Below are 15,210 nucleotides of genomic sequence, written 5' to 3'. Positions count from 1 at the left end.
GCGGCCGGAGAGCGGCGCCGCCCGTCTGTTCCTCCTCAGCCGTGCGCTCCTTATATGAGGGAGATTCGGACTGGAATGCCGGGGGACTCCGTCCGCTGAGGAGAATGGTGGTTCACCAGGTGCTCCACCACCGTGTGCTTGGACATGTGCTTCATCAGATAGGTCTCCTGCAGAAGAGAAGACACTGTCACCTGTGAGCCGGACCACCAGAGATAGGCGACAGGGGTCCGAGCACACTGGTCACACTGAGAGGCGCTACTCACGGATGTGTACGCCCTCCCGCACATACTGCAGCAGTACGCCTTGGCGTGCTTCACCGCGTGGGCCGACAGGTGGATCTGCAGCGAGGCCGAGTCCGTGTACGCCCGGTAGCAGTTTGGACACTTGTACGGTTTGTCTTTGTTGTGCTGTCGCTGGTGAGACTGAAAGATAAGAGTCAGCACATTGTGTGGAAGCGTCGCCCATCATCGCCCAACCCCGCGGGCACAAACCTGCAGGTTGGAGAGTTGTGTGAAAGCCTTTTCACATGCCGGCTGCGGGCACTTGTACGGCCGGTCCCCGGTGTGAATCCTAAAAAACAAGAGGAGCAGGACACTATCAGGAGACCTCAGCCCAGCCCCGCGCCATCTCACAGCACCCTGCTGTCATCCGACATCGGCCCCGCGTCACCCGACATCAGCCCTGCGTCACCCGACATCGTCCCCGCGTCACCTCACAGCACCCTGCTGCCATCCGACATCGGCCCCGCATCACCCGACATCGGCCCCGCGCCACCTCAAAGCACCCTGCTGCCATCCGACATCGGCCCCGCGTCACCCGACATCAGCCCCACATCACCCGACATCGGCCCCGCGCCACCTCACAGCACCCTGCTGCCATCTGACATCGGCCACGCGTCACCCGACATCAGCCCCACGTCACCCGACATCAGCCCCGCGCCACCTCACAGAAGCCTGCTGCCATCCGACATCGGCCCCGCGCCACCTCACAGCACCCTGCTGCCATCCGACATCGGCCCCGCGCCATCCGACATCGGCCCCGCATCACCCGACATCAGCCCCAAGCCACCTCACAGCACCCTGCTGCCATCCGACATCGGCCCCGCGTCACCCGACATCAGCCCCACGCCACCTCACAGCACTCTGCTGCCATCCGACATCGGCCCCGCGTCACCCGACATCAGCCCCACGCCACCTCACAGCTCTCTGCTGCCATCAGACATCGGCCCCGCATCACCAGACATCAGCCCCAAGCCACCTCTCACAGCACCCTGCTGCCATCCGACATCGGCCCCGCGTCACCCGACATCAGCCCCACGCCACCTCACAGCATCCTGCTGCCATCAGACATCGGACCCGCGTCACCCGACATCGGCCCCACGCCACGTCACCTAACCCTGCTGCCATCTGACATCGGCCCCACGCCATCCGACATCAGCCCCACGCCACCTCACAGCACCCTGCTGCCATCAGACATCGGCCCAGAAGCCATCCGACATCGGACCCGCGTCACCCGACATCGGCCCCACGCCACGTCACCTAACCCTGCTGCCATCCGACATCAGCCCCACACCACCCAACATCGGCCCCGCGCCACCTCACAGCACCCTGCCGCCATCCGACATCAGCACCGCGTCACCCGACATCAGCTCCGCGCCACCTCACAGCACCCTGCTGCCATCCGACACCGGCCCCGCGTCACCCGACATCAGCCCCGCGCCATCCGACATCGGCCCCGCATCACCCTACATCAGCTCCGTGTCACCTCACAGCACCCTGCTGCCATCTGACTTCAGCCCAGCGCCACCCGATATCAGCCCCGCACCACATGGCATCACTCCCGCCCCACTCTCATCACTCTGGGCCATCACCATCAGTCCACAATTGTGGCAAGCCGGCATCTCATCACTCCCCGCAACGACACCGCCACAGAACAGGATGGCAGTGCAGCCATTACCTGGTGTGCTGCTGGAGGTGCGAGAGCTGGCGGAAGGACTTCTCGCAGTACGAGCAGTGGTACGGCTTCACTCCCAGGTGGATGCGCAGATGCTGGGCCAGGTACGAGGCGTTGGCAAAGGACTTGGAGCAGTGCGGGCACTTGTGGGGTTTGGCCTCCGTGTGAGACTTGGAGTGAATCTGCATCTCAGACTTGGTGAAGAAGGTCAGAGGGCAAACCTTACACCTAGAGGGGCGATAAGATCCTAGAGTGAAACGGCCGTCCACACCTGGCGAAGGTAAGGCCCCCCCCCCCCTTCCCCTCAATGGCTATGACCCAACTGCAAGCCCGGCCGGGGACACCACTAGAAACCAGCCGGCTACAGCAACCATCAGAAACCCTCCTGACGAGGCAACCCCTAAAAGACCCCTGGCTACAGCAACCCCCAGAAGCCCCCTGGCTACAAGAACCCCCAGAAGCACCCCGGCTACAGCAACCCCCAGAAGCCCCACGGCTATAAGAACCCCCAGAAACCCCCAGGATGCAGCAACCCCCAGAAACCCTGCTGCCGGGGCAACCCCTAGAAACCCCCGGGCTACAGCAACTGCCAGAAACCCTCCTGCCGGGGCAACCACCAAAGACCCCCCGGCAACAGCAACCCCCAGAAACCCTCCTGCTGGGGGAACCACCAGAAACCCCCCCCCGGCTACAACAACCCCCAGAAGCCCCCCGGCTACAGCAACCCCCAGAAACCCTCCTGCTGAGGCAACCCCCAGAAGCCCCCCCGGCTACAGCAACCACCAGAATCCCTCCTGCCAGGGCAACCCCAAGAAACCCCCCCAGCTACAGCAACCGCCAGAAACCCCCCGGCACAAAGAACCCCCAGAAACCCCCTGGCTACAGCAACCCCCAGAAACCCCCCAGGCTACAGCAACCCCCAGAAGCCCCAACCCCCAGAAGCCCCCCCGGCTACAACAATCCCTAGAAACCCTCTGGCTACAGCATCCGCCAGAAACCCCCATGACTACAGCAACCGCCAGAAAGAAACCCTCCTGCCGGGGCAACCACCCAGAAACCCCCTGGCTACCACAAACCCCAGAAACCCCCCAGCTACAGCAACCGCCAGAAACCCTCCTGCTGGGGACACTCCCAGAAACCCCCTGTGATGAACGAGAGATGGGAGATTACGGATATCCCCCGCAGTGACCAATCTGTGACGGAGCTTACACAGTCACGGCTCTCTGGCCATATGCCAGGGTCCTGTTCTTTTGGAAATTTGTGTACTTATCATGGATGGGGGACACAGGTCAGAAACAGGGGGAGATCTCTGAATACATGGGACTGGAATTAATTAATCCAAAATGGAGTCTCCCTCATCACTCACACCCTCACGCCCGGGTAACTGCTGGAAACCACCAGAAAGCCCCCCAGACCCAGCAAAAAAACTGCAACCAGCCATAGCAAAATCCACTACAAGAATCAGAAGTCATGAACTCCTCATTATGTCACTGCCTGATAAAGAACCAGTGTGTTCAGTGCAGAATAAAAGCTCCGAACCCCCGAAAAAGACCTGCACCAACACGGAGTGCGGGGGTCCCCGTAGCCGGCCCTCACGGGCATACACACAACCTCGGACCGCTCCACCCTGATGGATTTAGTACACTGACCTGTAGGTTTTCCCTTCTTTCCCGATATCCCCAGACGCCAGGATCGGGTAGGGGACGACGAGCACGGGTGGGCCCGGTGGGTTCTCTGCCTTGATTTTCTTGCGCCCCCTCTCGGGCTTGGTTGGGCCGAGCAGGCTGTGGCCCTGGATGGTCTTGATGGAGTCCAGCATGGGTGAACTGGCGAAGCCCGAAATCAGGGTGGGCGAGGTTGCGATGAGCCGCGTCTGGCTGCTGGAAGTGGGAGTGGAGGGCGAGCCACTGGTGCCGGACTCCGAGGTGCTGACATTGGAGCGGGAGGACGACTGCCCCAGCCCTGAAATGTAACAAGACAAAGAGAAGGTGGAGACCGGGTGGTGAACCACCCCCGAGGGCCGCGCACAGCACCACCCCGAGGGCCGCCCCCCAGCACCACCCCGAGGGCCGCGCCCAGAACCACCCTCCAAGGGCCGTGCCCAGCAGCACCCCGAGGGCCGTGCACAGAACCACCCCAAGGGCCGAACCCAGCACCACCCTGAGGGCCGCGCCCAAACCACCCTGAGGGGTGCGCCCAGAAACGCCCTGACGGCCACGCACAGAACCACCCCGAGGGCCGCGCACAGAACCACCCCGAGGGCCGCGCACAGAACCACCCCGAGGGCACCGCACAGAACCACCCCGTGGGCCGCGCACAGCACCACCCCGTGGGCCGCGCACAGCACCACCCCGAGGGCCACGTACAGAACCACCCAGAGGGCCGTACCCAGCACCACCACGAGGGCCACGCCCAGAACCACCCCGAGGGCCACGCCCAGAAACACCCCGAGGGCCGCGCACAGAACCACCCCGAGGACTGCGCACAGCACCACCCTGTGGACCGCGCACAGCACCACCCCGTTGGCCACGCACAGCACCACCCCGAGGGCCGCGCACAGCACCACCCCGAGGGCCGCGCACAGCACCACCCCGAGGGCCGCGCACAGCACCACCCCGAGGGCCGTACCCAGCACCACCACGAGGGCCACGCCCAGAAACAACCCGAGGGCCACGCCCAGAAACAACCCGAGGGCCACGCCCAGAAACAACCCGAGGGCCACGCACAGAACCACCCCGAGGGCCACGCCCAGAACCACCCCGAGGGCCGCGCACAGAACCCCCAATACAAGGTCAGCCGAGGTACCTATGATGGAGCTGGTGGCGGGCCGGGCGTGCAGCGCCACATCGGGCTGGGGAACAGCTTGTGGGTGCAGGCCAGGGACTTGCTGCAGCTTCTGCAGGGACATGACGGACTGGCTGGTCTCGGCGGGGGAAGGGGGAACGAGCAACGGCTGCTGTGAGGGGACAGAGGTGGGGGGCAGATGCGGAGGTCGGATCTTCTCGGCCATAAGCTGCTCCTTGATCTTATTGATCAACACCAGATTGTCCAACTGTGGAGAGAGATGAAGGGTTAATGAGAAGAAAGTGCCAGGATGCAACCAGACCGGAGGAGGGGCGGCCGAGGGCCCAGAGACCGGAAAAGGGGTGGACAAGGGCCCAGAGACTGGAGGAGGGGCGGACAAGGGCCCAGAGACCGGAGGAGGGGCGGACGACAGGGTGTACATACATTACTGATCCAGAGTTACATCCTGTATTATACCCCAGAGCTGCACTCACTATTCTGCTGGTGCAGTCACTGTGTACATACATTACTGATCCTGAGTTACACCCTGTATTATACCCCAGAGCTGCACTCACTATTCTGCTGGTGCAGTCACTGTGTACATACATTACTGATCCTGAGTTACACCCTGTATTATACCCCAGAGCTGCACTCACTATTCTGCTGGTGCAATCACTGTGTACATACATTACATTACTGATCCTGAGTTACATCCTGTATTATACTCTAGAGCTGCACTCACTATTCTGCTGATGCTGTCACTGTGTACATACATTACATTACTGATCCTGAGTTACATCCTGTATTATACTCCAGAGCTGCACTCACTATTCTGCTGGTGCAGTCACTGTGTACATACATTACATTACTGATCCTGAGTTACATCCTGTATTATACCCCAGAGCTGCACTCACTATTCTGCTGATGCAGTCACTGTGTACATACATTGCATTACTAATCCGGAGTTACATTCTGTATTATTCTCCAGAGCTGCACTCACTATTCTGCTGGTGCAGTCACTGTGTACATACATTACTGATCCTGATCGCCCTCTCACCCATGTATCAGGTTGCCCTTCATGTCCCCTCCATGTCCTTATATTAGGGGGTGTCATCCCTTCGTACTCCCTCTCACCCCTGTATCAAGAGGTTTTCCCTCATGTCCCTGGAGGGAGAGACAGACCCCAAAAGACTTCAGAAAAAGGTGGAGACAGACCACAAAAGACTGCAGAGAAAAAAGGAGAGACACCCCAAAAGACTGCAGAGAAAGGAGGGGAGACAGACCCCCCAAAAGACTGCAGAGAAAGGTGGAGAGACAGACCCCAAAAGACTGCAGAGAAAGGAGGGAGAGTGTCACATATCCGCTCTCACCATGTGACTTGGGTTGTGCCTGCAGGGCTTAATCTATCTCCCCACTCTCAGTCCAGCATTCAACCTCTGCCCTATGCTGTAATGGGAGCATAAATCACACACTGACACAGGCCACACACCCGCTCATACACGCTGCCACCACTCACCGAACACACGGGCGATGAGTCCCGGAAATATTACTACTACTGTCTGCCAATCATAAGGATCAAACACTTTAAGGCTATGGATTCTTTAGAACATACGTTCAACTTAAAGTTTTATGCTTTAATACAAAAAGTTACAGTGCTTACAATAAAGAAAAAGGTATAAAAATATTGTAAAAGACATACAAATATGCAAAACAGTTATAAAATAAACAGAAGAAAACTTACAGAAGTAGCTAACTTCGTAGTATGCTTTCTGCTCCCTGGGGAGGGGGGGGATATGGACTGGTACACATCAGCTCGGCTGCCCCCAATATGTGAACACGATTCTATGTATACAGGCCTGATTTATAGTCACCCTGGAGGTCTGATTTCTAGACCAGCCTCTCAGGTTAATTTTATTGTCATGGATCCCTACTCCGTGGTGTAACTAATTCGTCACGTACCCGCTCTCAGCACGTGATTTGGGTTGTGCCTGCAAGGGTTAATCTATCTCCCCACTCTCAGTCCAGCATTCAACCTCTGTCCTATGCTGTAATGGGAGCATAAATCACATACCGACCCAGGCCACACACCCGCTCATACACGCTGCCACCACTCACCAAAGACACGGGCGATGAGTCCTGGAAATATTAATACTAATAATGTCTACCACTCATAAAGCTCACTGTTGTGAACTCTGTTTTCGGGCTCCCTCTTGTGGTCACAGGTGGTATTGTGTGAGTTTTGTTTTTGGGCTCCCCCTGGTGGCTTTGTTATCCTGCGGATCTGTGGCTGAATCAGCTGCCTCGTTATGCACTAGGGAGTTTCCTATTTAGCTCTGCTTCACCTCCACTTGTTGCCGGCTGTCGATTTATTCAGTGCTATTCTGATCTCCCCTGATTATCTTCGTTTTCAGTCTCTTCTGGAGAAGCTAAGTTTCTGTTTGATTATTTTTTGCTCATCAGTCTGCAATATGATTTCAGTGTATGATGAGTTAGTCCAGCTTGCTAATATGTGAGTTCTTGCTGCTGGTAAGCTCTGGGGTACGGAGTTGCTTCCCCCGCACCGTTAGTTGGTGCGGGGGCTCGAGCAATCTCTGTGTGGATATTTTGCTTAGGGTTTTCTATTGACCGCACAGCTCCCTGCTTATTTTCTGCTATCTAGTGTTAGCGGGCCTCATTTGCTAAATCTATTTCATCTCTGCGTTTGTGCTTTCCCCTTAACTCACCGTTAATATTTGTGGGGGGCTTTTCTATATCTTTGGGGTCATTTCTCTGAGGCAAGTAAGGACTTTACTTTCCCTCTAGGAATAGGTAGTTTCTCAGGCCGTGAAGAGACGTCTAGGATTTTCAGGTAACGTTCCACGGCTGCCTATAGTTGTTTGCGGATAGGATCAGGTTGCGGTCAATCCAGATACCACTTCCCCAGAGCTGGTCGTCGGTTTAGTTACTTAGCTAGTCAAACTTGCGATCCTTGCCACTAGGATCATAACTGTACAGCCGGCCATAAAGTGTTAATTGCATGGCAGAAGCAGGAGAAGAGAAGCCTTGAGGATTTTTTTTTTTTTTTGCTGCCGTGTGTCTAGCTGCTGTGTGTCTAGCTTCTCTCCTCCTCTTAATCTTGGTGTGGCTCTGAGTTCAGCTGCTGACATGGATATCCAGAGTTTGGCCTCCAGTGTAGATCATCTTGCTGCAAGGGTACAAAGTATTCAGGATTTTGTTGTTCACAGTCCTATGTCAGAGCCTAGAATACCTATTCCGGAGTTGTTTTCTGGAGATAGATCTAGGTTCCTGAATTTTAAGAACAATTGTAAATTGTTTCTTTCTTTGAAACCTCGTTCTTCTGGTGATTCCGTTCAGCAAGTTAAGATTATTATTTCTTTCTTGCGCGGCGACCCTCAAGATTGGGCCTTCGCATTGGCGCCAGGGGATCCTGCATTGCTCAGTGTGGATGCGTTTTTTCTGGCCCTTGGATTGCTTTATGAGGAACCTAATCTTGAGAACCAGGCTGAAAAAGCTTTGTTGGCCCTCTCTCAGGGGCAAGATGAAGCAGAGGTGTATTGGCAGAAATTTTGGAAATGGTCGGTGCTTACTCAATGGAATGAGTGTGCCCTGGCTGCAAATTTCAGAAAGGGTCTTTCTGAAGCCATTAAGAATGTCATGGTGGGGTTCCCTACGCCTGCAGGTCTGAATGAGTCAATGACTCTGGCCATTCATATTGATCGGCGTTTGCGGGAGCGCAAACCTGCGCACCATTTGGCGGTGTCTTCTGAACAGACACCTGAGTCTATGCAATGTGATAGAATTCTGACCAGAAGTGAACGGCAAAATTATAGACGGCAAAATGGGTTGTGCTTTTATTGTGGTGACTCAGCTCATGTTATCTCAGCATGCTCTAAGCGCACAAAAAAGATTGATAAATCTGTCACCATCGGTACTTTACAGCCTAAGTTCATTTTGTCTGTTACCCTGATTTGTTCCCTGTCATCTTACCCGGTTATGGCTTTTGTAGATTCAGGTGCTGCCCTGAGCCTGATGGATTTGTCATTTGCCCGGCGCTGTGGTTTTGTTTTGGAGCCTTTAAAATTCCCTATTCCACTAAGGGGTATTGATGCTACACCATTGGCTATGAATAAACCTCAGTACTGGACGCAAGTGACCATGTGCATGACTCCTGTTCATCAGGAGGTGATTCGCTTTCTTGTTCTGCATAATTTGCATGATGTTGTCGTGTTGGGTCTGCCATGGTTGCAGACTCATAATCCAGTCCTGGATTGGAAAGCAATGTCTGTGTCAAGTTGGGGTTGCCAGGGAATTCATGGTGACGCTCCTGTGGTGTCAATTGCTTCATCCACTCCTTCTGAAGTCCCTGTGTTTTTGTCGGACTACCAGGATGTATTTGATGAGCCCAAACTCAGTTCTCTACCTCCTCATAGGGATTGTGATTGTGCTATAAATTTGATTCCTGGTAGTAAGTTTCCTAAGGGACGACTTTTCAATTTGTCAGTGCCGGAGCATGCTGCTATACGGAGTTATATAAAGGAGTCTTTGGAGAAAGGACTTATTCGCCCCTCCTCCTCCCCTCTGGGTGCGGGATTCTTTTTTGTGGCTAAGAAGGATGGTTCCCTGAGACCTTGTATTGATTATCGCCTTCTAAATAAAATCACGGTCAAATTTCAGTATCCTTTGCCATTGTTATCTGATCTGTTTGCTCGCATTAGGGGGTCTAGTTGGATCACCAAGATAGATCTTCGTGGTACGTATAACCTTGTGCGTATTAAGCAGGGTGATGAATGGAAAACTGCATTTAATATGCCCGAAGGCCATTTCGAGTACTTGGTGATGCCTTTTGGACTTTCCAAGGCTCCTTCTGTCTTTCAGTCCTTCATGCACGACATCTTCCGCGAGTATCTGGATAAATTTATGATTGTGTATCTGGATGATATTCTGGTTTTTTCTGATGATTGGGAGTCCCATGTTAAGCAGGTCAGGATGGTGTTTCAGGTCCTGCGTGCCAATGCTTTATTTGTGAAGGGCTCAAAATGTCTTTTTGGAGTCCAGAAGGTTTCTTTTTTGGGTTTCATTTTTTCCCCTTCTACTATTGAGATGGACCCAGTCAAGGTTCAGGCTATTCATGACTGGACTCAGCCTACATCTGTTAAGAGTCTTCAGAAGTTCTTGGGTTTTGCTAATTTTTACCGTCGCTTCATCGCTAATTTTTCTGGTGTTGTTAAGCCTTTGACGGATTTGACCAAGAAGGGTTCTGATGTTACTAATTGGTCTCCTGCGGCAGTGGAGGCCTTTCGGGAGCTGAAGCGCCGGTTTTCCTCGGCTCCGGTCTTATGTCAGCCAGATGTCTCCCTTCCTTTCCAGGTCGAGGTTGATGCTTCTGAGATTGGAGCGGGGGCTGTTTTGTCGCAGAGAAGATCTGATGGCTCTGTGATGAAGCCATGTGTTTTATTTTCAATAAAGTTTTCGCCTGCCGAGCGGAATTATGATGTCGGTAATCGGGAGTTGTTGGCTATGAAGTGGGCGTTTGAGGAGTGGCGACATTGGCTCGAGGGAGCTAGGCATCGTGTGGTGGTCTTGACTGATCACAAAAATCTGATTTATCTCGAGTCAGCCAAACGGCTGAATCCTAGACAAGCTCGTTGGTCGTTGTTTTTCTCTCGTTTTGATTTCGTGGTCTCGTACCTGCCTGGTTCGAAGAATGTGAAGGCTGATGCTCTTTCTAGGAGTTTTGTGCCTGACTCTCCTGGAGATTCTGAGCCGGCTGGTATCCTCAGAGAAGGGGTGATTTTGTCTGCCATCTCCCCAGATTTGCGACGAGTGCTGCAGGAGTTTCAGGCGGATAGACCTGACCGTTGTCCACCGGAGAGACTGTTTGTCCCAGATAGATGGACCAACAGAGTTATTTCCGAGGTTCATTCTTCGGTGTTGGCAGGCCATCCTGGAATATTTGGTACCAGAGATTTGGTGGCCAGGTCCTTTTGGTGGCCTTCCTTGTCGCGGAATGTGCGTTCCTTTGTGCAGTCTTGTGGAATTTGTGCTCGGGCTAAGCCTTGCTGTTCTCGTGCCAGTGGTTTGCTGTTACCTTTGCCTGTCCCGAAGAGGCCTTGGACGCACATTTCCATGGATTTTATTTCAGATCTCCCTGTCTCTCAGAGAATGTCTGTCATCTGGGTGGTGTGTGATCGTTTTTCTAAGATGGTCCATTGGGTGCCCTTGCCTAAGTTGCCTTCCTCCTCCGAGTTGGTGCCGCTGTTTTTTCAAAATGTGGTTCGTTTGCACGGGATCCCTGAGAATATTGTTTCCGACAGAGATTCCCAGTTTGTGTCTAGATTTTGGCGGACGTTTTGTGCTAAGATGGGCATTGATTTGTCTTTTTCGTCGGCCTTCCATCCTCAGACGAATGGCCAGACCGAGCGAACTAATCAGACCTTGGAAACCTATTTAAGATGTTTTGTTTCTGCTGATCTGGACGACTGGGTGGCTTTTTTGCCATTGGCCGAATTTGCCCTTAATAATCGGGCTAGTTCTGCTACTTTGGTTTCGCCTTTTTTTTGTAATTCGGGGTTTCATCCTCGTTTTTCCTCGGGTCAGGTGGAGCCTTCTGACTGTCCTGGAGTGGATCTTGTGGTGGATAGGTTGCATCAGATTTGGGATCATGTGGGGGACAATTTGAAACTGTCACAAGAGAAGGCTCAGCGCTTTGCCAACCGCCGTCGCTGTGTGGGTCCCCGACTTCGCGTTGGGGACTTGGTGTGGTTGTCTTCTCGCTTTGTTCCTATGAAGGTCTCCTCTCCCAAGTTCAAGCCTCGGTTTATCGGTCCTTATAAGATTTTGGAAGTCCTTAACCCTGTGTCATTTCGTTTGGACCTCCCAGCATCGTTTGCTATTCATAATGTGTTCCATCGGTCGTTGTTGCGGAGGTATGTGGTGCCTGTGGTTCCTTCGGTTGAGCCTCCTGCCCCTGTGCTGGTTGAGGGAGAATTGGAATACGTGGTGAAGATATTGGATTCTCGTATTTCTAGACGGAGGCTTCAGTATTTGGTTAAGTGGAAGGGCTATGGTCAGGAGGATAATTCCTGGGTTGTCGCCTCTGATGTTCATGCGGCTGATTTGGTTCGTGCCTTCCATGTGGCTCACCCTGATCGCCCTGGGGGTTTTTGATGAGGGTTCGGTGACCCCTCCTCAAGGGGGGGGGGGGTACTGTTGTGAACTCTGTTTTCGGGCTCCCTCTTGTGGTCACAGGTGGTATTGTGTGAGTTTTGTTTTTGGGCTCCCCCTGGTGGCTTTGTTTGTTATCCTGCGGATCTGTGGCTGAATCAGCTGCCTCGTTATGCACTAGGGAGTTTCCTATTTAGCTCTGCTTCACCTCCACTTGTTGCCGGCTGTCGATGTATTCAGTGCTATTCTGATCTCCCCTGATTATCTTCGTTTTCAGTCTCTTCGAAGCTAAGTTTCTGTTTGATTATTTTTTGCCCATCAGTCTGCAATATGATTTCAGTGTATGATGAGTTAGTCCAGCTTGCTAATATGTGAGTTCTTGCTGCTGGTAAGCTCTGGGGTACGGAGTTGCTTCCCCTGCACCGTTAGTTGGTGCGGGGGCTCGAGCAATCTCTGTGTGGATATTTTGCTTAGGGTTTTCTATTGACCGCACAGCTCCCTGCCTATTTTCTGCTATCTAGTGTTAGCGGGCCTCATTTGCTAAATCTATTTCATCTCTGCGTTTGTGCTTTCCCCTTAACTCACCGTTAATATTTGTGGGGGGCTTTTCTATATCTTTGGGGTCATTTCTCTGAGGCAAGTAAGGACTTTACTTTCCCTCTAGGAATAGGTAGTTTCTCAGGCCGTGAAGAGACGTCTAGGATTTTCAGGTAACGTTCCACGGCTGCCTATAGTTGTTTGCGGATAGGATCAGGTTGCGGTCAATCCAGATACCACTTCCCCAGAGCTGGTCGTCGGTTTAGTTACTTAGCTAGTCAAACTTGCGATCCTTGCCACTAGGATCACAACAGCTCACACACCATAGGCTATGGATTCTTTTAGAACATTCAAGGTTCAACTTGTTAAAGTTTTATACTTTAATATCAAAAAAGTTCAGTGCTTACAGTAAGAAAAAGTTGTATGTCTTTATCATATTTTTACAACTTATGCCAAACAGTATAAAATAACAGAAAACTTACAGAAATCATCTAACTGGTAGTTTGCTTACTGCTCCCTGAGGGGGGGTGAATGGAGTTGGTGGATCACATCAGGGTCTCAGGCTGCCCTCACATGTGAACACGTCTCTGTATACAGGTCTAATTTATAGCTTTGGTCTGGAGGTCAGGTTTCTAGACCAGCCCCACAGGTTAGTATCATAATTGCTTGTTTTTTTGATTGGACCAAGGCCGCGCCCCCCAATGAATATATTATTTTCTCTTGAGATCCTTTGTGTAAAAGCTCTCACAGAGATACTATCAGGCCGTAATTAACATCTCTCTTCCAAGAGCTAGGAGGTGTCAAATGTTACCTTTCTTCTTGGCTTCCAGCAGGACCCCCTGGTGAGATTGGAGGCAGAAGTCTACTTGTCCCATACATATTAACACGCAGCTTTTCAAGACAGATGTTACATTACTGCCAGTGACACAATAAATCTATACATAGTCCTCTGCACATATATATACAGTGCCTACAAGTAGTATTCAACCCCCTGCAGATTTAGCAGGTTTACACATTTGGAATTAACTTGGCATTGTGACATTTGGACTGTAGATCAGCCTGGAAGTGTGAAATGCACTGCAGCAAAAAATAATGTTATTTCTTTGTTTAATTTTTTTTTTTAAATTGTGAAAAGTCTTTTCAGAGGGTCATTTATTATTCAACCCCTCAACCCACCAGAATTCTGTTTGGTTCCCCTAAAGTATTAAGAAGTAGTTCAGGCACAAAGAACAATGAGCTTCACATGTTTGGATTAATTATCTCTTTTTCCAGCCTTTTCTGACTATTTAAGACCCTCCCCAAACTTGTGAACAGCACTCAAACATGGTCAACATGGGAAAGACAAAGGAGCATTCCAAGGCCATCAGAGACAAGATCGTGGAGGGTCACAAGGCTGGCAAGGGGTACAAAACCCTTTCCAAGGAGTTGGGCCTACCTGTCTCCACTGTTGGGAGCATCATCCGGAAGTGGAAGGCTTATGGAACTACTGTTAGCCATCCACGGCCAGGACAGCCTTTGAAAGTTTCCTCCCGTGCCGAGGCCAGGCTTGTCCGAAGAGTCAAGGCTAACCCAAGGACAACAAGGAAGGAGCTCCGGGAAGATCTCATGGCAGTGGGGACATTGGTTTCAGTCAATACCATAAGTAACGTACTCCACCGCAATGGTCTCCGTTCCAGACGAGCCCGTAAGGTACCTTTACTTTCAAAGCGTCATGTCAAGGCTCGTCTACAGTTTGCTCATGATCACTTGGAGGACTCAGACTGACTGGTTCAAGGTTCTCAGGTCTGATGAGACCAAGATCGAGATCTTTGGTGCCAACCACACACGTGACGTTTGGAGACTGGATGGCACTGCATACGACCCCAAGAATACCATCCCTACAGTCAAGCATGGTGGTGGCAGCATCATGCTGTGGGGCTGTTTCTCAGCCAAGGGGCCTGGCCATCTGGTCCGCATCCATGGGAAGATGGATAGCACGGCCTACCTGGAGATTTTGGCCAAGAACCTCCGCTCCTCCATCAAAGATCTTAAGATGGGTCGTCATTTCATCTTCCAACAAGACAAAGACCCAAAGCACACAGCCAAGAAAACCAAGGCCTGGTTCAAGAGGCAAAAAATCAAGGTGTTGCAGTGGCCTAGTCAGTCTCCTGACCTTAACCCAATTGAAAACTTGTGGAAGGAGCTCAAGATTAAAGTCCACATGAGACACCCAAAGAACCTAGATAACTTGGAGAAGATCTGCATGGAGGAGTGGGCCAAGATAACTCCAGAGACCTGTGCCGGCTTGATCAGGTCTTAGAAAAGACGATTATTAGCTGTAATTGCAAACAAAGGTTATTCCACAAAATATTAAACCTAGGGGTTGAATAATAATTGACCCACACTTTTATGTTTAAAATTTATAAAAATTTAACTGAGCAACAAAACTTTTTGGTTTGTAAGATTTATGCATCTGTTGATAAATCCTGCTCTTGTTTGAAGTTCGAAGGCTCTAACTTATTTGCATCTTATTAGACCTGCTAAATCTGCAGGGGGTTGAATACTACTTGTAGGCACTGTATATATATATATATATATATATATATATATATATATATATATATATATATATATATATATATATATATATATATATATATATATACACACACACATATACACACACATATACACACACATACATACAGTATGTATATATATATATATATATATATATATATATATATATATATATATACACACACACATATACACACACATATACACACACAT

The 15,210-nt window shown here is 51.4% G+C and overlaps 1 protein-coding gene across 3 annotated transcripts in view; it reads right to left on the bottom strand.

Moving 5' to 3' along the window:
- ZNF362 (zinc finger protein 362) overlaps positions 1 to 15,210 on the bottom strand; it is a 31,511-nt gene that overhangs the window by 2,432 nt on the left and 13,869 nt on the right. For all 3 annotated transcript variants that reach the window (XM_077260486.1, XM_077260487.1, XM_077260488.1), the window contains exons 3-8: positions 4,759 to 5,005; positions 3,603 to 3,915; positions 1,957 to 2,181; positions 492 to 570; positions 264 to 422; positions 1 to 167 (exon numbers count right to left, since the gene is read on the bottom strand). The exon at positions 1 to 167 is cut by the window's left edge and continues 2,432 nt beyond it. In XM_077260486.1, the coding sequence (XP_077116601.1) occupies positions 51 to 167; positions 264 to 422; positions 492 to 570; positions 1,957 to 2,181; positions 3,603 to 3,915; positions 4,759 to 5,005 (1,140 nt within the window). In that variant the 3' untranslated portion in view covers positions 1 to 50. The remainder of the gene's footprint in view (positions 168 to 263; positions 423 to 491; positions 571 to 1,956; positions 2,182 to 3,602; positions 3,916 to 4,758; positions 5,006 to 15,210) is intronic.

The sequence above is a fragment of the Ranitomeya variabilis genome, chromosome 4 (assembly GCF_051348905.1).
Source record: "Ranitomeya variabilis isolate aRanVar5 chromosome 4, aRanVar5.hap1, whole genome shotgun sequence".
In the NCBI taxonomy this organism is placed as follows: domain Eukaryota; kingdom Metazoa; phylum Chordata; class Amphibia; order Anura; family Dendrobatidae; genus Ranitomeya; species Ranitomeya variabilis.
Note: the sequence above shows the minus strand (reverse complement) of the source record. Positions and strands in the feature narration are given on the sequence as shown.